Genomic DNA, 21686 nt, shown 5'->3' with positions numbered 1-21686 from the left:
TACTCATGGGTCACCCAAGGATCTCTCATTTCAAAGCCCAGGATCTTTCCAGGCTTTGTTTCCCCCTTGGTCCCGGACATTTAGAAAATGTAACCAAGCCTGGATGGTACTACCCCCTCTGGTCTGCTCAATTTCCCCTGGAAATCATTCAAACTGGCCACCAGGAAGTCTCAAGGAGGCCACGAGGAGGCTGGGCCACACCACATAACAATAGTAGCTTCAATAATCATAGAATGCAATATTATGGAAGCAGAAAAGGGAACAACTGCCTCTATGTGGAGCGGTCAGAGAGGGCATCACAGAGGACACAGCATCTAGGCTCACCCTGAAGCGGGGTATGATTTGAAGAGGTTGGGAGTGGGGAAGGGAACACAGAGTGAAGTAAACAATAGAGGCCAAAGGAAGGGCAAATGAAAGGCAGGGACAGAGTCTTATCATAGCCTGAAGCATAGCCTGAGAGAAGAATACAAAATATTAGTAAGATGTGAATAGCGCTTGATAAACTGCTCCCCTGCCCATTGCTTCATTTGAGAGGTAGAAATTATTTGCATTTTAAAGATGAGAAAGCTGAGGCTCAGGGAAGCTGCGACTGCCCAGTGTCACACGGCTAGTAAGTGAGGACCTGATCTTAACCCCAAGTTTGGTACCAAGTCCAATGTCCCTCCACACACCCAGCTGCTTCCCCTTTCCGACTCCTTTCCCAAAGCCTCATCCATCTTCTCCAAGTAACTCCTTATCAACCACAGCTCACACTGATAACTGGTTCTCTGATTATCTAAGAGTTTTCTTTATCTCACAATTTATCACTGGATTTTCAGTTCTAAATTGCAGAACCATTATGAGAATTAGATGAGAAAGTGAATCTGGCACCTAGAATCATGCCTGTGTTAAGATGAAGCTCAATACAAGGGAAGTCCTTTGCTCTTCCCTCATCAATTCATGGATTTTAAAAAGTTCTCTCAAACTAACTGAAACCTCCTTGATGACAGCCTCTGCCCAGACTTCTCCAGTTCTCCTTTAACACCAGGGCAGTTTACAGAGGATAAAGCCAATGTGAGACTGGCATGGGAGTAAGGAGATACAACAAGGCTCTTTAAAATGGACTGACTTCATTCTACCTATTAAAATGAAGGCAATGACCTGCTGTGAAGGTCATTGCCCTCACAAAGCTCTGTAACTTATAGGAATTCTTATAAAGGAAAGTCTGCATTCATCTCATTACTGGTATCGAAGAATACATCATGACAAAATGATCACTCTTAAATTATCAAATAAATGCCTCACAAAAGATACCAATAGCAATTCTAATTTCAAGGTCAGTGAGTAATCTTACCTCCAAAGGTGAGCTGCAAAGGAATCTTGTGAACTGCAGAGTCACATATGAATAGAATCCGTTTCATCCAATAAATGAGCAGCAAAAGAGAACACACAAAAAAAGGAAAAATTATTACAAAATTTTTCAAAAAGAGCACATAAAGTGAACCTAAATGTCTATATATAGTTAACGTTTCATACATTGTATCATTCATTCACAGACTACAGAAAAGTTCAATCTAGCCCATAGTAGGTACCCAACTATGTGAAGGAGTTTAAATAAACATTTTTCAAAATCTGTATAAAAACAAACAAAGCACAACAAATTCGTCCTAAAATATTTTGCTTTTTAAAGTTTTATCTCACAACCCCTATATAATAAAACATTCTCCAAGGGAGGAATCAGCAATCTTCCTAATCATAAATGCCACAGGCAAAGTTAGGTAAATGCCAAGAGAAGAAAAAGATATAAACCAAAGGGGAAACCAAGAAAAGAGAGAAATTAAAAAGTCAAGACCAAGAGAGGAGGTTGGGTGAGTGAGAGTGAAAGAAAGGGGAGGTTATTTCTCTGGTACCCAGGCTGTGATGTTTACACTGTTCTGCCTCTTCCTCTTTTTTTCAGCCCCATATGCATATTTTTTTCCCTCTGCTCTCTTTCTCTGACACAAATAGAGCCTTATAAATTTCATCTGAAAATAAGTGTTACATGCTGACTGTTTCTCAGCATTTAAATAAAGAAACTAATTTTGGAGCTGGGGAGGAGCCATGAAAAAATGACAAAGCAAATCGTAGATTAGCTCTGAAATGAGGACTGTCACATTACTTCATACACATTCATGATGGTAATTCATAATGTTTCCTTAGATGTTATTTACAAAATCAACACTTCAAATCCTTTGAGATGTATTGTAATAATAAAAAAAAACCCAAGTAATATAAACTCTGGATCTTACTGAATACAAATTAACTACAATAAAATGCAATGGCAGGTCTGTTTCCAAGCACTCTTGAACTTCCTCTCCACAACAAAGCTAGCTAGTACTCACTGGGAATACAAATAATTTGATTCTCTTTTAGAGGTACACATTGAAATATTTCTCAATGAAATTACATGATATCTGGGATTTCCTTCAAAATCACTGGGGGGTTGGGAGGAAAGTAATGGTGGGGAATGCACAGATAAAACAAGAAGAGTCATATTAAACTAGTGAGGACAGGAGATGAATATGTGAGGACTCATTATACAATTCTCTCTACTTTGTGAATGTTTAAAGTTTTCATAATAAAGCTTAAAAAATATATCAGACACTTCCTCCCCCCAAAACTAAAGCAAATGTTTTCCTAAAAGACTACTAGTGCATGCCAAAGCCACGTAATTAACTAGTAAGTATCATCTAGGCCTTAGATGACAGGGTATACTAAAATAAAGGCACCGTAAGATTTTTTTCTTAATTTAAATGATATTAATATGCAATTCAATTATATTAACTGTTAGGAGAAATTTCTGAAAGTGCATGATACACCAAATTTTAAAATTTCATAATGCTGATATGAAGCACATAATTCTATTGAAATTTAAAGTGCAACATTTGTGGTCTTGGATTCTTTTCACATTAGCCTAACATAAAACAATCTCTGCCCTTCCTCACAAGAATAAAAAGTAATACTTGAAAGACTACCCAGTTTTAATAGTGGAGAAAAATGAGGCATGGTGCATTTTTATTTTAAAATGAGAAATTTGCTACTGTAGGGTTTCCGTGCTTTTCTCCAGTATGTGCATGTTAACTATATTATACATACTACATTTAGAGTTTAGAAGTGCTTCTGGTTCAGTACTTAATGCATCAATTATGATGGAAGTGTGAAATAAAATTCATATTTTATGGCAAGATAAGAAAATTTTAAACATCAAAAATTTTTCTGTCCTTTGGCCTCCTCTCTCCCCTCTAATGTACACTGTGTATCTGCATTATGCGTCCACCAAACCTCCTCAACAATAAAGCGCAACATTCTCCCAGCACCCATAAGACAACTCCTTAACAGATAACATTCCATCTTGATCTTGTAAGGGGTCACACAACCCATCACTTTGTACTTGCAGATCTGGATTGTGTAAGTCAATAATACATCATTTAATGTACAGGCCCCTGTGTCAAAAAACTTCTGTAACTGTGCTTTGACTTCTAACGGCCAGAACAGTTCTTGGAGCTTTCTGAGAGGCTGTTCCCAGGTTATAATCCTCAATTTAGCTTGAATAAAATTTTCCATTTCTTTCTTAGATTGACTGGACTGATTAATTTTTCATCTGACAGAAGTCACTTTAAATAATGATAGAGTAGCATATACTCTCCAAGAAAACTATTGTCTCCTTGAAGCTCCAGTAATTTACATACATCTTTGTCATGTACATATGTAGCATTCCTGTCACAGTTTTTTTCAAAACAGACCTAAAAATTCTTTTCCTGTTTGAAGCTGCCAAAACATGAAATATATAAATACAGTTCTCAATCAGCAAAGCAGTATAAACAGAATAACAAATCACAAGGCACACATTCACTATCCTATTCACAGGACATGAAAAAGGCTGAAAAATGCTTCTTCTAGTTAGTGGACCAGAAAAACCCATTGCTATTTTCCCTTCAGTTAATTACTTAGTAAATTCTTTCATAATGAAATGACGCATATTATATTCAGTCGAAAAGAAGGTAATACTTTGAAAAACAACAATCATAAAACAGCAAGTATAACTGCAAAATACATTTTGTATATATACTGAAATTGATAACAGAAATAGACACCTTTTAACAAACACCATGGTGATGTTAGATCAGTATCAAAAATGGCTCAATTCTGCTGTGAATCTAAAACTTCTCTAAAAAAAATAAAGCCTGTTATAATGTAGGGGAGCAGAATTTGCCACCCCAAAATGTGTCTCTTTGGAATATTATCTTAAGCTGGTTATTTTCTAAGAAACAGCAGAATTGGAGAAAACTCTGAAAACCAAGTAGGAGTTGTCCCTTTGCAAGAAAACATTTACATTAGTAATTGAAATATTTTGTAAGGGCGTCTCCCTTGCTGTATCTGGAGGAGGAGAAAAATGTAACCAACCTGCCAAATACATAGAAATAAAAACAGCAAATTAGGTGACAGAGGAATATGTTTCAAACAAAGGAACAAGATAAAACCCCAGAAGAAGAATTAAGTGAAGTAGAGATAAGCAATCTATCTGATAAAGAGTTCAAGGTAATGATCATAAAGATGCTCAAAGAACTCGGGAGAAGAATGGATGAACAGAGTGAGGAGTTAGATGTTTTTAACAAAGAAAAAATATAAAATATAAAGAAGAACCAAACAGAGGTGAAGTGTACAATAACTAAAATAAATAATACACTATGGGACTTCCCTGGTGGTCCAGTGGATAAGACTCCATGCTGCCAATGCAGGGGGCCCGGGGTTCAATCCCTGGTCAGGGAACTAGATCCCGCGTGCCCCAACTAAGAGTCCGCAGGCCACAACTAAAAGAGCTCACTTGCCACAACTAAAGATCCCGCATGCTGCAAGGAAGATCCCACGTGTCGCAAATAAGACCCAGCGCAGCCAAGTAAATAAATATTTTTAAAAATAATAACAGTAATACACTATAAGGAATCAACAGTAGATTAGATGATACAGAGGAAGAGATGGGCAAGTTGGAAGATAAACAGTGGAAATCACCAAAGCTAAACAGGAAAAAGAAAGAAGAAAAAAAAGAAATGAGGACAGTTTAAGAGACCTTTGTAACAGCATCACATGTACTAACATTCTCATTTGTAGGGGTCCCAGAAGAAGAGAGACAGAGAGACAGAGAGACAGAGAGAGAGAGAGAGAGAAAGGGGCAGAGAACCTATGTCAATATATAATAGCTGAAAACTTCCCTAACCTGGAAAAGGAATCAGACATCCAAGTCCAGGAAGCACAGACAGCCCAAACAGGATCAACCCAAAGAAAACCATACAAAGACACACCATACTTAAAATGGCAAAAATTAAAGATAAAGCTACAACAAAGGAGGCAAGAAGGCAAGAATATACAATGGGGAAAAGACAGCCTCCTCAATAAACTGTGTTGGGAAAACTGGACAGCTACATGTAAAAAAATCAAACTGGACTACTCTCTCACATCATGCACAAAAATAAATTTTAAATGGATTAAAGACTTAAATTTATTTTTTAAAATATTTTATGAAGTGTAGTTGATTTACAATGTTGTGTTAATTTCTGCTGTACAGCAGTGATTCAGTTATACATATATATATGTTCTTCCTCATATTCTTTTCCATTATGGTTTATCACAGGATACTGAATACAGCTCCCTGTGCCATACAGTAGGACCCTGCTGTTTATCCATCCTCTATATACTAGTTTGCAACTGCTAATCCCACACTGCCAATCCTTCCCCTCCCACCACGCCCCCTGCCCCGGCAACCACAAGTCTCTTCTCTATGTAAAGACTTAAATTTAAATGTAAGATCTGAAACCACAAAACTTCTAGAAGAAAACACAGGCAGTACACTCTTTGACATCAGTCTTAGTAATATATTTTTGGATATGTCTCCTCAGGCAAGGGAAATAAAAGCAAAAATAAACAAATAGGACTACATCAAACTAAAAAGCTTTTTGCACAGAGAAGGAAACTATCAACAAAGCAAAAAGGCCACCTACTGAATGGGAGAAGATATTTGCAAACAATATATCTGATACAGGGTTACTACCCAAAATATACAATTCAACATCAAAAAAAGAAATACCCTGATTAAGAAATGGGCAGAGGACCTGAAATGACATTTTTCCAAAGAAGACATACAGATGGACAACAGGCACACGAAAAGATGCTCAACATCACTAACCATCAGGGAAATGCAAATCAAAACCACAATGAGGTATCATCTCACACCTGAAATGACTATTATAAAAAGTACAACAAACAACAAGTGCTGGCAAGGATGTGGCAAAAAGGGAACCCACGTGCACTGTTGGGAATGTAAACTGGTGCAGCCACTATGGAAAATAGTATAGAGATTCCTCAAACCATTAAAAATAGAAGTACCATCCAATCTAGCAATTCCACTCCTGGGTATTTATCATGAGAAAACACTAATTCAAAAAGATATATGCACCCATATGTTCACTGCAGCATTATTTACAATAGCCAAGACATGGAAGCAACCTAGGTGCCCATTAACAGATGAACAGATGGGGCAATGTGGTACACACACACACACATACATATACACAGACGATGGAATTTTTTTTTTTTTTTTTTGGTCGCACCGTGCAGCATGTGGAATCTTAGCTCCCTGACCAAGGATCGAACCTGCACCCCCTACAGTAGAAACACGAAATCTTAACCACTGTACCGCCAGGGAAGGCCCCACACAATGGAATATTACTCAGCCATAAAAAAATGAAATCTTTCAATCCCTTTCCATCTTTCAAACTAAGATCCCACAAGCTGTGCAGCCTTAATTAAAATAAAATGAAATCTTGCCATTTGCAACAAATGGATGGACCTAGAGGGTATTATGATAAGTGAAAGAAGTCAGAGAAAGACAAATACAGTATGATTTCACTTATATGTGGAACCTAATAAACAAATGAACAAACATAAACAGAAAAAGTTATAGATACAGAGAACAAACAGTTGGTTGCCAGGGGGGAGGAGCATGGAGGGAGGAGACAAATAGGTGAGAGAGGTACAAACTTCCAGTTGCAAAATAAATGAGTCACAGGTATGAAATGTACAGTGTGTGGAATACAGTCAGTAACAGTGTAACACCTTTGTACAGTGACAGACCACAACCAGAATTATCATGGTGGTCATTTTGAAATGCATAAAAATATCAAATCACATGTTGTGTTAACAGGAACTAACACAGTATTGTAGGTCAATTATACTTCAGAAACAAACAAGCAAACTCATAGGAAAAGAGATCAGATTTGTGGTTGCCAGAGGCAGAGGTGGGGGGAAGGGAAACTGGATAAAGGCAGTTAAAAAGTACAAACTTCCAATTATAAGATAAGTAAGTACTAGAGTTGTAATGCATAACATGATAAACATAATTAACAATGCTGTATGCTATATATGAAAGTTTTCAATAGAGTAAATCCTAAGAGTTCTCACTGCAAGGAAAAATTTTTTTTCTATTTGTTTAATTTTGTATCTTTATGAGATGATGGATGGTCACGAAGCTTATTAAGATCATCATTTCATGATGTTGTCAGTCAAATCATTATGCTGTACAACTTAAACTTATACAGTGCTGTATGTCAGTTATTTTTCAATAAAACTGGAAGAGAAAAAATAAAAAGAGGGACTTCCCTGGTGGTGCAGTGGTTAAGAATCCACCTGCCAATGCAGGGGACACGGGTTCGAGCCCTGGGCCGGGAAGATCCCACATGCTGCGGAGCAACTAAGCCCGTGCACCACAACTACTGAGCCTGCGTTCTAGAGCCCACGAGCCACAACTACTGAAGCCCGTGTACCTAGAGCCCGTGCTCCACAACAAGAGAAGCCACCGCAATGAGAAGCCCGCATGCAGCACAACAAAGAGTAGCCCCCGCTCGCCGCAACTAGAGAAAGCCGTGTGCAGCAGCGAAGACCCAACGCAGCCATAAATAAATAAATAAATAAATAAATAAATTTAATTTTAAAAATTAATAAAAAATAAAAAGAGCAAAGGGATACACACAGATCAATGGTATTACTATATAGTCACTTACTGACCTTGCTTCTCCTGCAGCATTCTTACTCACCACTCCTAGTACCATTATTCTATTCATCATCGGTAACCTGTCTCATAATACCTTCTCATTCCTTTCAGAGAAGTACCTAATGCTTACCAAAATTTTCTAAACAGTTTTCCAAGAACACAAAATTGTAGTTAAACCTCCTGTCAGTTACAATCAGTAAACTCTTTTTCCAAGACTTGTTATTAACCATGCCAGTTACCAGGGGCAGGGTGGGGTGGGGGAATAAACAGGAGAGAAGAATACACACTACCAATTTTGTCAAAATATCCCAGTAAAACTATAATCAACCATTTATCTTTGTAATGGAAAATATTCAACACATAAGTAATTTAAGCTAATATCTTCCTGAAATGTCTTTTCTATTTAATAAGGAACCATGTTAAATTCCTATATAAAGAAGAAGGAACACTCAACAGCATTTTTTCAAGATACGCCACAATTTTTTCCCCTAAACCAAAGAACATCAGTGAGGTGTACCTATTTGTCAAAGTGGAATTCTAAGTCTTACAACTGCTCATATGGATTATCCAGAATTTCCCTGCATTAACAAAATACTTCTGCTGGTCCTGTTCCCTTAGCCTTTCACCCTAGTACATGTACTTTCTTACAAATTGTTAGAGGACAAGTCTGACTACATTAGTCTATAATCTAATAATTTATTTAAAATTTTATAATGATCAACCTAAATCATACCTCAATGTAAAATATTAAGGTTTTTGTTTTTATTGGAGTATAGTTGCTTTACAATACTGTGTTAGTTTATACTGTACAGCAAAGTGAATCAGCTATACATATACATATATCCCCTCTTTTTTGGATTTCTTTCTCATTTAGGTCAGCACAGAGCACTGACTAGAGTTCCCTGTGCTATACAGTAGGTTCTCACTAGTTATCTACTTTATACAGCGTATCAGTAGTACATATATGTCAATCCCAATCTCCCAATTTTCTATCCAGATTTTGGAAGCTTTAATTAAGAGTCTAAATTACATTAAGTTAAACTCTCTCCCCACCCCATTTAAAAAGTCATCAACAGAATGAAAATTAAATCTGTACTTAATAGCAAGTCAAAACTAAGGTTTGAGAACTAAGACCCTGTTTATCCTAATTTTAGTAAAAAGAGCTGATTCAGGTAATCCTGTAAATTCATTTTTACATCTATTCCCTATTCCATTTGTTAGCAATGCAGCTGAAAGAAATAACCGCTTGTACTACCTTTTTTGGTTAGACCCAGAACCTTGGACAGGACATTAAGCTTCAATAAATCTTAAAAGATGAAAATGAAAACCTAATTTACATTCTAACATATTTAAACCTATGTCTTCTGAGCCATTAAATCTCCTTTTTTGCTGATGGAAAGAACACTGATCTAAGAATTAGTCTGGAATCTCACCAGCTCTGGCTACTTGAGTACTTAATTTAGGTCTTAGTTTTCTATCTACAACATGATTTCAGCCTAATCACTTTTACCAGTGGTATCCTGTGGCATGCCAAGTTCCCAAAACACTCTCTAAAAAATGATTCCATGGCCCAATAAGTTTGGGAAATGCCGCATACTATTGCTGCCTCACCTCCCCTTCATCTTAGAGAAGTACAAGGTATACTGACAAATTACAGGCCCTGAGAATTCCTGCAGTCAGACAAAAAACCCTAGAAGATGAATAAGTTCTGGGGATCTAAAGCACAGCACTGTGATTACACAGAACAATACTGTACTATATACTTGAAAGTTGTTAAGAGAGCAGGTCTTGAATGTTATCACCACAAAAGAGAAATGGTAATTATGTGACATGATGGAAGTGCTGGCTAACTCTATGGCGGTAACAATATTGCAAAATACCTATATCAAATGAATATGTTGTACACCTTAAAGGTACACAACATTACATAACTATATCCCAATATAGTTAGAAAAACAAAAAACCCTTCAATTTCATTTAATCTAGTGCTTTCCAAAGTTTCATAACCAAAGAGATCTGTTTGTTGGTTGGTTTTTAATTTCATGTAACATTTATTAACATTCCACAGAACCAATATTCCACAAAACTCATTCTAAGAAACACTGGCCCCGGCCAACTCTGAATCGTTTTCCCCAGTTTATACTTAATAGAAATGCTCACTGAAAATACTCAGTATGGCTGTTTACAGTGTCAGAAAAATCTCATATAAACTATCAATGAATCAATGGCTCTTTTCCCCCCTTTAAAAGTCATGGTCCCTACCCAATAATATCCCTCAAGGGGATCCTTGCGATATTTAACACTTTGGATTGGTGAAGGGACTAATGCTCAAGCCCACACCATGGAAGGAACTGTAACAAATGCCTCTTTAAGGATTAACATCGGCCCAGAATCACAAAAGTCCGTAACGCTAACACACAGAGCGAGCTATAAATATTTTGCTCGTAGTGTTGAATCCAGTTTGCTAATGCACATCCTAATTAGTGAGCTACTCCAGTGCGTATTCTTTTACTCCTTGCAATGCTCTCCCCAATTTCTAACCGCAACAGAGATTTGGGCTATAATTAAGTCATTCACTAACACCTACCTCATGTGTTCACTATAATAACTGTATATTTTATAAACAGTGGCTCTGTATCTATTAACACAAATAGTATACATTTGAACTTACTAATTATTTACTACCTCCAACTTTGGTGTTCCTGTTTCTAAAATTAAAAGGTTAAGTTTGAAACATGAATCTATAAATCCAGAAAACAATGTCCTAAGTCTATAGCTTGAAGAGCTATCCTCAAAGAGAACGGAATCTAAAAGAATTTTGTTGCTTTTCAACATTACCAGCAGTGAACAAAATCACCATGAACAGAGTTCACGTCAAAATGCAAAGAAAAGGAGTTCTTGGCAAAGTCACCAAAAGGAATACCCACTAAAGAAAGACTCAAGTGCTGGTGACATCATGTGCTGAGAACAGAACTGTTTGCTTCTCTAATGGGAGAATCATTCTACCACGGGACCCTATGACCTAAAGACCTGCTTGTTTACAACATCAAATAAGTTAAGGACAAGCACAAAATATTAAAATATCTCATAAGAAGTGTGGAAATAATTTCAGAAGTGTGTTTAAAAGAAAAAGTACCTTAGGACTTCTTTAAAGTCAACATTGGGACCAGAATTTTATGTAGTAAGAGAAATCCTTAAATCTGTTGCTTTCTTAATCTATAAACTGTGTTCAAAAATGCAACAAAATGGAAGGACTTCCCTGGTAGCGCAGTGGTTAAGATCCTGCCTGCCAATGCAGGGGACACGGGTTCGAGCCCTGGTCTGGGAAGATCCCACATGCCACGGGGCAACTAAGCCCGTGCGCCACAACTACTGAGCCTGTGCTCTAGAGTCCGCAAGCCACAACTACTGAAGCCCACATGCCTAGAGCCGGTGCTCTGCAACAAGAGAAGCCACGGCAAGGTCTCTCCGCAACAAGAGAAGCCACGGCAAGGAGAAGCCCATGTACTGCAATGAAGAGTAGCCCCTGCTCACCACAACTAGAGAAAGCCCACAGGCAGCCACGAAAACCCAACGCAGCCAAAAACAAATAAACTTAAAAAAAAAAATGCAACAAAATGGAAACACTTTAAAATTACATTTTTCTAAAAATAATATTTTCTTAGGTATTGAGTATAGGTATTTCCAGATTGGGAAAGATATTTGGAATATACTTATACAGGCAGCCCTCCAAGTTCCGTATCCACAGACTCAACCAACCACGGATGGAAAATATATATATTTTAATTCCAGAAAGTTCCCAAAAGAGCACATACATATGTGAAAATTCAATAAGCTGTACATCCAAGATTTGCACACCTTAATTTTAAAAAAGGAAATAAAAAGAAAAAAAATTATTGAATTTCTCCTAGGGATTTTTCCTAAAAATCACTGAAACCACAGAATTTTACAGTTAAGAGGAATCCTGGCAGTTATCTAGTCCAACAGCTTTAGTTTACATCTAGATAAACTGAGGTCCAGAAATGTTAATTAGTTCACAGTCAGTTAGCAACAAAACTAGGATTAGAACCTAGAAGCTTTTTCCAATCCACGTTTCCCTTCATTATATCAATGACTAAACACCACCATTAATCAGAGTTCACCAAGGAGGCAGTAAAGCCCAAAGATACCAAGTCTCAGTGTTATAAAACAACATTAAAATGTGGTGATATATAGGTGTTCAGGTAACAAGGAAACAAAGTAACAAGTCTACAACAAAACATATAAATTTTTACGATAATGAAAATCAGCCAATGAATGGCAAAAAGAAAGGGGAGATTAAAAAAACAAAACATTCATAAGCGACATAGATAAGAAAGGAGATGCGCCATGCCTTGTTTTCCAGCCTCACCAATGTTCCTGCTGTTCTGTGAACACGTCATGCCTGAAATGTACCTCCCAAAGATACGCACAGGTGCATGCTCTCCATCCAGGTGTCTGCCAAGCAGCCCCTCTCCTCAGACGCCTCTCCTGACATCTTCATATAATTATCACCACCACCTCTGTCCCTCACCTCTTCTTCACTTTTCCTGTTAGCGTGTACTATACCGACACTGTACTGCATACTTACTTGTTTATTCATCCTCCTCACTAGCATATAATCTCCCTGAGGTTAAGAACGTTTCTCTCTTGTTCACTACCCAGAGTCTAAAATGATGCCTGGCACATAGTAGGGACTCAACAAATATTTGCTGCTTAAATGCCTAGATGCATTCATTCATTCGTGAATTGGATTAATCAATTCATAAACGAATAAATGAATATCCATATTCTGCTCTTTCTCCCTATGTGTCTTCATGGCCCCTGGCTACTTTGCAAAAATCGTGTCATTTGGTCAAGGTGAGATGCCACAAACAGAGAGAAGCAGTCACCAGTAACCAAGAGCTGATATCTGTGAAGAAACGGCCTGTGCCCTTCTCATTAGCTCTCCTCAGGACCACCTATGTCCTCAATACACTCCTTTAATTTCCTGCAGGGAAACTTCCAGTATTATTTTTGAGGAGCAACTATTCAAAAGATTATTGAGGAAAAAACTAGGTATCACTTAAATGGCACTAAGATGGTAAAAGAATTCAAATTGACCTTGAAAAACTGGGTGTCTTCCAAAAATCTGCATGACATGAATTAGGGATAAACAGAAAATACCACAAAACTTAGAAATAAAGTCTCTTAGCAGGAGAGCACAGTCAAAACAAAATTTATTTTAAAAGCTCTCTAGTCAAAGTACTAAGAAATTGAATATATTATCAGCAATTTAATTATTATTGAAAATACTTGATTATATTAACACATTAATAATGGTTATAGGTACTGCTTGCATAGTTATCAGACCAACTGATCCCAAGCAAGATCAAATATCTCCACATCATGCCAGGTAACATATATTTCCATTACTCTTTAATATTATTGGGATTTTAACATTTTAAACATGAATGCAAACTTATGAAAAGAAGTTTCTGAAAATAGCGGTTAAGCTAAAATGTGCAGAGGACCGTGTCTTATTCATCTATGCATCCCCAGGACCTACCACAGTGACTGGAACATGCAAGGAATTAAATATTTATATGATTGGTTGAATAGAAGAATCACATTCCTCCACAGCCCAGGAGAAAGAAACATGGGAGCCATTCCAAGAGTAAAACTTTGAGCTATTTCTAGAATGACTGTCGCAGAAAAGCCAACATGTATGTTATTTTACAGACAACATTTACAGACCTACACAAATATATCCCCTATTTTTTTTACATATTTAAAAATTCTGGATTTTTAAAATCACATATATAATGTATATATTTACTTTTATAATTAACTACTGACTAGAAGCAAATCAACTGCTTTTTAATCATGCAAGCAGTTAGCTAAACTTATTTGGCATATCATATGAATTTCCACAGCAAAAACACAAACTTTCCCTGTTTAGGCCAGTCCTCAATAGGTGGCATTGTTCACTTGTCAAGTCATTACCAGGAGGTCATAAAACTTGAGCCTCCTCAGGCTTAATGGAAAAAGCAGACCTAAAATACAAAAACTAAAGACAAACGGCAATGGTGCTCTCAACGAGATGATCCCTAACACACGAGCTTTGCATTCACTACAATGTGCTTAACTCACAGGGGTCAATTTCTCAACACTCTCTCTCAGCTTTTACTTCTTATAGAAGGACCACTGTCAAGAGCTTTGACATCATATGAATTTTCCTTTGGCTTCACGTCACAAGTTCCAAGAACACTATTTTCTTACTTGCAGTTTTCCATTTGGCAAAAATGAGTTCTCTCTCCATCTGTTTCTTTCTTTTTCTTTTTTTTTAATGTATTTATTTTTATTTATTTTTGGCTGCGTTGGGTCTTTGTTGCTGCGCGTGGGCTTTCTCTAGTTGCAGCGAGCGGGGGCTACTCTTTGTTGCGGTGCGTGGGCTTCTCTTGTTGCAGAGCAGGGGCTCTAGGTGCGCGGGCTTCAGTAGTTACAGCGTGTGGGCTCAGTAGTTGTGGCTCGTGGGTTCTAGAGTGCAGGCTCAGTAGTTGTGGCACATGGGCTTGGTTGCTCCACGGCACGAGGGATCTTCCCAGACCAGGGCTTGAACCCGTGTCCCCTGCATTGGCAGGAGGATTCTTAACCACTGCACCACCAGGGAAGCCCTCTAGCTGTTTCTTAAAAATAGTCAACTCAGCTGCCCATTCATTCAATGAATGTTCACTAGGCATCTACTCCATTCCTGGCACTCAGAATTGTATATTCCTTCTCACTCTGACACAGTATTTTATAAGTTGGTTTATGAGCACAAAGTATACCATAGATTATGGCAGTTTAATACAATATAGCTAATTTTTCAAAAGGAGAGATCTAGTCACAGAATAAGCAAGAAGCTCCATCACCAGAGTTAAGGCACAGGAACATCCACAGTTCCTTTGTTTCCAGTTCAAAGTAAAGCAGTTAAGAAATATACATATATAGCTTCACCAAATGACACGTTTTATAGATTTTACGTGGTATAATAGTATTTTAAAGACTAAAATCACATGTTGATGAACCAAACTGAACGGTTTTGAGTATTATTACTTTTTTCCTCTGAAAGAACTAATTCTAATTTAATATTAAAATTTAAAACATATAAGATCTTTTAATTCAAACAGATATAAGAATTAAATGGAAAAACAAACAACAAAGAAAAATATAATTTAATTTGCGAATGTTGGCTGGATGGACCAGAAGTATCCCTTGTTTGCCCTTGACCTTGGTGTCTCTGATGCTTCCTAATGGTGTATCACCCTCCCCATCCTACCATCTCAAGTTTAGTCAGAGGTTATTTAGCCAAGCACCTTTACCTTGACCTAATCCTCACAACAAACCCCATGCGATGCTCCCCCCAAGTTTCCACGTGAGGAACCTGAAGAGCGGAAAGCCGAGGGAGCAGGAAGCTGCTCAAAGCCACACGGGTACTAAGTGGAGACGATGAGAGTGAAGGCAAGAGTGCCCGATCAGAGCCCACAGGGTCACACGTGACACTACTCAGCCTTCCTGTCGTCAGTATTCTTATCCAAAATGTCTAGAATTATAAACACACAGGTGCTGTCTACTAGTACTGGTGTCATCTTCACACTGCTCAAACCAGATCATTTATCACAGGGCTCATCTCTCCTCCTACAGCTGGTTAATCAAGTATCAACGTCCACTTCATGCCACACGTTCCATTTGACACCAAACACCCTGCTTCACTGTCTCATTCCTCAGCTTCCAGAAGACAATATAAATATGTACATATTAACTATAATGGTTACTGTTATACTGTTATACCTTAACTAGAGGTCAATTATCAAACTACTCTAGAATTTCAGACATTCAAATCCCAGAAGAAAGCAATAAAGGTTAAAATGAGGACTCAAAAAGGCATGTCCTAATGCTTATGTCCCCAACGTGCAAAAGAATCCCTCCAACTCCCTTTGCCATTTTCCCCTTGACTATTACTTTACAAACAATAAACTTGGCGATCTAGTTTCCAAGCCAGTAACTAACACAGCCACTCCTCCCTTACACCTGCTCTTCTCTTCCTTAACACTTAACACTACTGGGTAATCTGCTCATCCAGGGTGCTTACTCTTTAATGATTAACTCTGGTCACTCCCTCCCACCCCAGAATGTGAGCTCCACAAGAGCACGGGATCTTCATCTGATTTATCCACTCATTTGCTAACTGTAGCAAATGCCGCTCGGACACTACCGGGCACATAGTATACGCTCAATAAATATTTTAACAAACACATTAAGAAACCACAAATTAGAAAAGGCAAGAATGCCAAAACTAGACAAACTAACACAGTAAAAACTGACAGCAAAAAGAAGAGCAAAAAAAGATGAAAAGAGTAACTTCACAGAAAAAAGCAGTAGTCTGAGGGCATGTGGTCCACAGAAGTACTGTAAGGGAAGAACACTCCTGAGGGAATATGCAAGTCATTATCAAGACAAGTCCTGCTCAGTATTCTGTGTGAGAAGGCAGGGAAGAACACAATACATTTGGACATAAAATTTTAACAATAAAAATGTTTCAATTATTTGGAAAATTTGCTTATGTTGAACATTTCATTCACTGATGTCAGTTATTCTATGTTAACTATTTAGGCCCACTTTTACGTTTTCAAATGGCAACACCATGGTCTAGTGTAAAAAGAACTTAAATTTGGAATCATTGCTCTGCCACTAACCACCCATATTATCTTAGACAAATTAATTCTCTAAGTAAGAGAAGTGAATCTATACCATCTACACAATCACGAAGGTCCTTCCGTCTCTAATGTTGTATGATGCTATGATTTTATGATCTGAGACAAGTTTTGGAAATTATTAACCAAAAGAAACTTTAAGAAAAAATGTCCCTAGCATTAGTTTAACTCTACCCCTTTGCATCTCCCTCAGAATTAACATTATCATGAGGATAAAACTGTGGCCTCTGCTCTAATTTATATAAGTAAATGATTTTAAAATCTTGGTAATTTAACTACTATTAGTAACAAACGTCATGCAACACACCTTAAGACAGACTACAATACAGAAGTGCCCTTAGGAGCTGCTCATAAAAAGTGGTTTTTTTGATTGAACTGTACAAATATTGCCTAGGCCCTCTACTTTACTCAAGAAAATAGGCTTAAAAAATATTTTTAAAATTTCAAAATGCTCACACCTAGCCATCATTCAAATTCTGTTAATTATGACAGCTATTTATAAAATAGTATATGCCTATCCTATACATGGTTGTCTGGTTTCTTTGCATAATTGAAGGAAGAGGTCAGCATGATACAGTGAATAATTTTCTAAATATAAGTTGTTATTCAATATTTTCATATACATAGAGTAAGGCTATTAAGAAGGAAAAATGAATCTGAAAGCTTCTCTAGGTTAAGTTCCAGAAAATACTTAAATCTTTAACAAGCAAAGAATCACTTGTAATTATCATATTCAATGCCTCAATGCAAACTAATTCTTATAAATGGCAGAAGAAAAGCATTATCCATACTTCATAGGCTGTAAATACACATCCCACACTGGGATAGGACTGAGCCTGGATGAAGGAACAAACTGTTCCAGATCTACAGCACCACCTGGTGGCTGGAGTGAGACAACAGGCCGGTATTCCACCACCTCCTTTCATTGCTCCACGGGGTCAGAAGGGACCCATGGCAAACTTTTCTTTACCACACTTACTGTCTAATCATTTATGCCTGAATATAAGATAACTTTCCCCAAAATAAATATACCTCAGAAGTAGAGGTCTCCTGACATGTGAGTCTCTCACAGTAAATTCTCTGAACCAGTTTAGAAAACAGTGCTTTCTGGGAAAGCACAGTAGCCTGAAATGACCTCAATCACTGTAATTTTTAAATGTATACAAGATTGCCTGATGGAATAAGCAAAAAAAAAATTAAAGTATGTATAGGTAAAAGGGCATAATTTCAGGGACAACAAACAAAAAATGGCCAGGGGAAATAAGGCTAAGTGCTGACAGTGCTGAAGTTGAGCGACGGGCGTACGGAGTTCACTGCACTATTACCTCCACCCTATGAACGCTTGAAATTTTCAATTTAAAAGTTTTTTTTATAAAATTAAAGTAAAAATATATAACTCAGATTTATTAATCCTAGTGATATGTCTCTCAAATAATATGTGAACTTCTTTCCAAAAAAGTCTTTTAACCTAAAACTACTCTAAAAAACAAAGTTTGTTCATCTTTTTCTTTTAAAGAACACTTTTAAAGATTTCTTTAAAAAACAGTACATGGTAAGTAACACTGTCAATGTTATGATTATCTACAAACAAATAGAGAATAACTGTCTGGTGTTATTCAATTGAGTACTTGTCGCCTAGGATAACATTTCCACTATCTTCATCCATGGATTCAAAGACTGCTGTGTTTTAAACAATCTGAACAGAAACTAAGATGATGGGCTCTGTAATCTATGCCAGAAAAGTGGCTCTAGTGTTGACAAAGACATCTAGCAGGTGATAAACTATTTTCATCTCCCATGATTATGCTTTCTTGTCACTAACTTGTGAATGTGTGGCATAGTAGAAGGGAAAATGAAAACACGGAACGCGGGTGACCATGAAGCCTGAGAACCTCCACTGTTTAATTAGATAGAGAACGGCATGCTCACAAAAGGAAATCCTTTGTAGTACAGACCTATAACAGGACTTACTAAAAGCAGGCAGGTGTCCACTGCAGATAACAAAGCCACAGAACAAACAGTTCAAGAAGGGCTCTTGTCAACACAATGGAAGAAGAATAAAGTCAGAGGAGTCACAGGCCATGGGAGCTGCTGCCCAGGCCCTCACCCTAGCCACAGGGGTGGTCGGCAATGAAGAGGGGGTACGTAACAATGATGCCACCAGAGGGCCCTCCCTGCATGACACTAGATACGTCCAATACACTGCCACACAGTGACTTACGAGCACATCACTCAAGCCAGGTTTACTTTCTATACCCCCTAACTATGTTTCAGGTAAAAGACTTGACCTCACATAAAAAGGAGAGATAGGAATATATATTTCTCTTAAAATTTAAATCAAATTTCCTTTAATTCTAAAACAATGCAATTATGATATGATACGCACACATATACACATAAAATCACATAACATGTTTATCCTGCAATGAGGAGGAAAAGGGGCATGTAAGCCTGCCTCTTTAGTGCAAGCAGACTTCTTATATAGACCAGACAGGGTCTAATTTCTCGCTGCTTAAATATTTTATTCAGGCAATAACCTGGATTCAGTTACTAAATTTAACAAGGAAGATTCATATTCTCATTGAGAAAAATGTTATGAGTCATTAAGCATACTCTTAGAAAGATCATTTTTAAGCCTCATAATTTACGTTGTTAATAATATTCCTGGTTATTAGGGATAATAACAGCACGTCATCTTCATCACCCCTTAGAACCCTTTTGCTTACGCCCTTCCACTTCTGTGTTACCATCAGCATCAGTATCTCACCTGTTTCATTAAACTATATAAAGTAAACTACAAAACAAAATTCTTTATACACATTTCAGCCTATGATCACAGAAGTTATCCAAAATAAGACACTTCTTCCTAACATCTTTTCAATACTTTAAAAATTAATCAAGGATACAAAAACAAAAAAAACACAAAAGTTTGATACCACGCTCTTTTGGGGGTGCTGTGGAGAAAGGCACTCTCATACTCTGGAGCACAGAAGAAAGTACTGGCAGTGACTGGAAAAGGACGAGGGGGACTCTGAGGAGCTGGCAGTAGTCAATTTCGTGATCTGAGAGCCACTTAACAAGGGTGAGTTCAATTTAGGAAAATTCACCTATCTGAACACCTATGTGTGCTTTCCTGTATGAAACTATACTTCAATAAGAGGGTTTTTTTAGAAAGTACATACCACCTACACCTAAGAACATGTAGGCTGAATCTGATCACTAGAAACAAATACTGAATAAAGGACATTCTAAAAACAAGTGGCCTACACTCTTTTAAAATATCAGTCATGAGGAAGAAAAAAATTTAAAAAGACTCAGGAAACATAACAGCCATATTATAAACATAGCATAAATATAATACTTCATTCAATGCATGAACCTTGACTGGATTTAGTATTTTTTTAAAAAAAGCTTTCTAGGTATTTTGGGTATAACTGGGAACATCTGAATATGGATTATGATGCTATAAAATTTCTGTTAATTTTTTAGGAATGATAAACATTGTGGTTACATGAAAATATACTTATTTTAGGAGATGCATGCTTAGTACTTACAGGTGAAGTGTTATAATACCCACAACTTACTTTCAAATGGTTCCAGTAAAGAAAAGATGACAAAGCAAATTTCACAAAAGTTATTAACAACCAGTGAACCTTTGTGACCAGTATGTGGGTGTTCACTGTATTCTTTCAACTTTGCTGTTCATAAATTTCAAAAGTTTCAAAATAAAAAGTTGAAAAAATAAGTCAATATCACGAAAAATAGTTGAAAGACAGAAGCTGTTATACAATTTTAAAAATATAAACTAATATACAGCTAAATATAATCTACGAACCTAGATTGGATACTGACTTTTTTTTAATGGGAAATTCTTTTAAATGGGACAGATATTAGATGATATTTACAAATCATTAGTTTTCTTACATGTGATAATGTCATTGCATTTTGAAGAAGCACATCTTATTTTTTCAGAGACGTATGCTAAAGACTTTAGGAGTAAAATGTCATGATGCATAATCTAAGTTAAAATGACTCAACACACAAAAAAAGGTAAAGCAAACACAGAAAACTAACCACTGTTGAATCTAGGTGATGGGTACCAGGTGGTCAGTATACTATTCTCTCAATTTTCCTTTATGTTTGAAAGTCCTTAATAAAATTTGGAAAACAATTTAGTCAATGCCTCAGAACTGTGATGAGACTACTGGAGCTGTGGTTACAGCCTGTTCTTCAAATAGTTCAGAAGAGCTGAGATCAACTGGCACTTAATAAACATTATTAGATAACGCTGTTTTCTAAAATATAACATCAATAAAATTTCAGCTAAAAATCGCATGTTTACATCATATGGAATTACTGATATTTTGAAAAACAAAGATTATTAAATGCTGGCTTTATATTGTATTATACAAAAGATAGGTGACAAATTACTCCTGTTTTATTTTATCTAGATAGTATTATTTTCTGAAAATCTGGTATCTACCTGAATGATTGAAAACAGTATAGAAACAAACATATAGAATAATTTACTAAGTCCTATACCATCTCATCATCTGCAATTATGTGCTGTTTTTCTAAAGATGTTACTAAAAAGAACTGACTTGCTATTCTGCATATCAAAGCAATCTATATTTATTTATATTATCATCAAATCTCTCAAAGAATAACCTACTTTTGGGGGTGTTTAAACGATTTTATTTTACGGTCACCAACAGAGTAAAAATGGATTTTATGCATTGATATGGTTACTTAAAGTTCCCAAGTTAGTATGTTGACTGCTTTTTACTTCAAATGGTTTACAACAACAAAAGCAAAAATGGATTTTCTTGAACATAATTAAATTAGTTTGGCCCATTATACTGACAAAACCA

General features: G+C 36.8%; 1 protein-coding gene across 5 annotated transcripts in view; it reads right to left on the bottom strand.

The window, feature by feature from the left end:
• The window catches only part of ATE1 (arginyltransferase 1), a 159230-nt gene that overhangs the window by 112037 nt on the left and 25507 nt on the right, over positions 1 to 21686 (bottom strand). For all 5 annotated transcript variants that reach the window (XM_059899930.1, XM_059899931.1, XM_059899927.1 and 2 more), the window contains one exon: positions 1334 to 1366. In XM_059899930.1, the coding sequence (XP_059755913.1) occupies positions 1334 to 1366 (33 nt within the window). The remainder of the gene's footprint in view (positions 1 to 1333; positions 1367 to 21686) is intronic.

This window comes from Balaenoptera ricei, chromosome 16 (assembly GCF_028023285.1).
Source record: "Balaenoptera ricei isolate mBalRic1 chromosome 16, mBalRic1.hap2, whole genome shotgun sequence".
NCBI classification, from domain to species: domain Eukaryota; kingdom Metazoa; phylum Chordata; class Mammalia; order Artiodactyla; family Balaenopteridae; genus Balaenoptera; species Balaenoptera ricei.
This window is presented reverse-complemented; position numbering and strand designations above follow the sequence as displayed.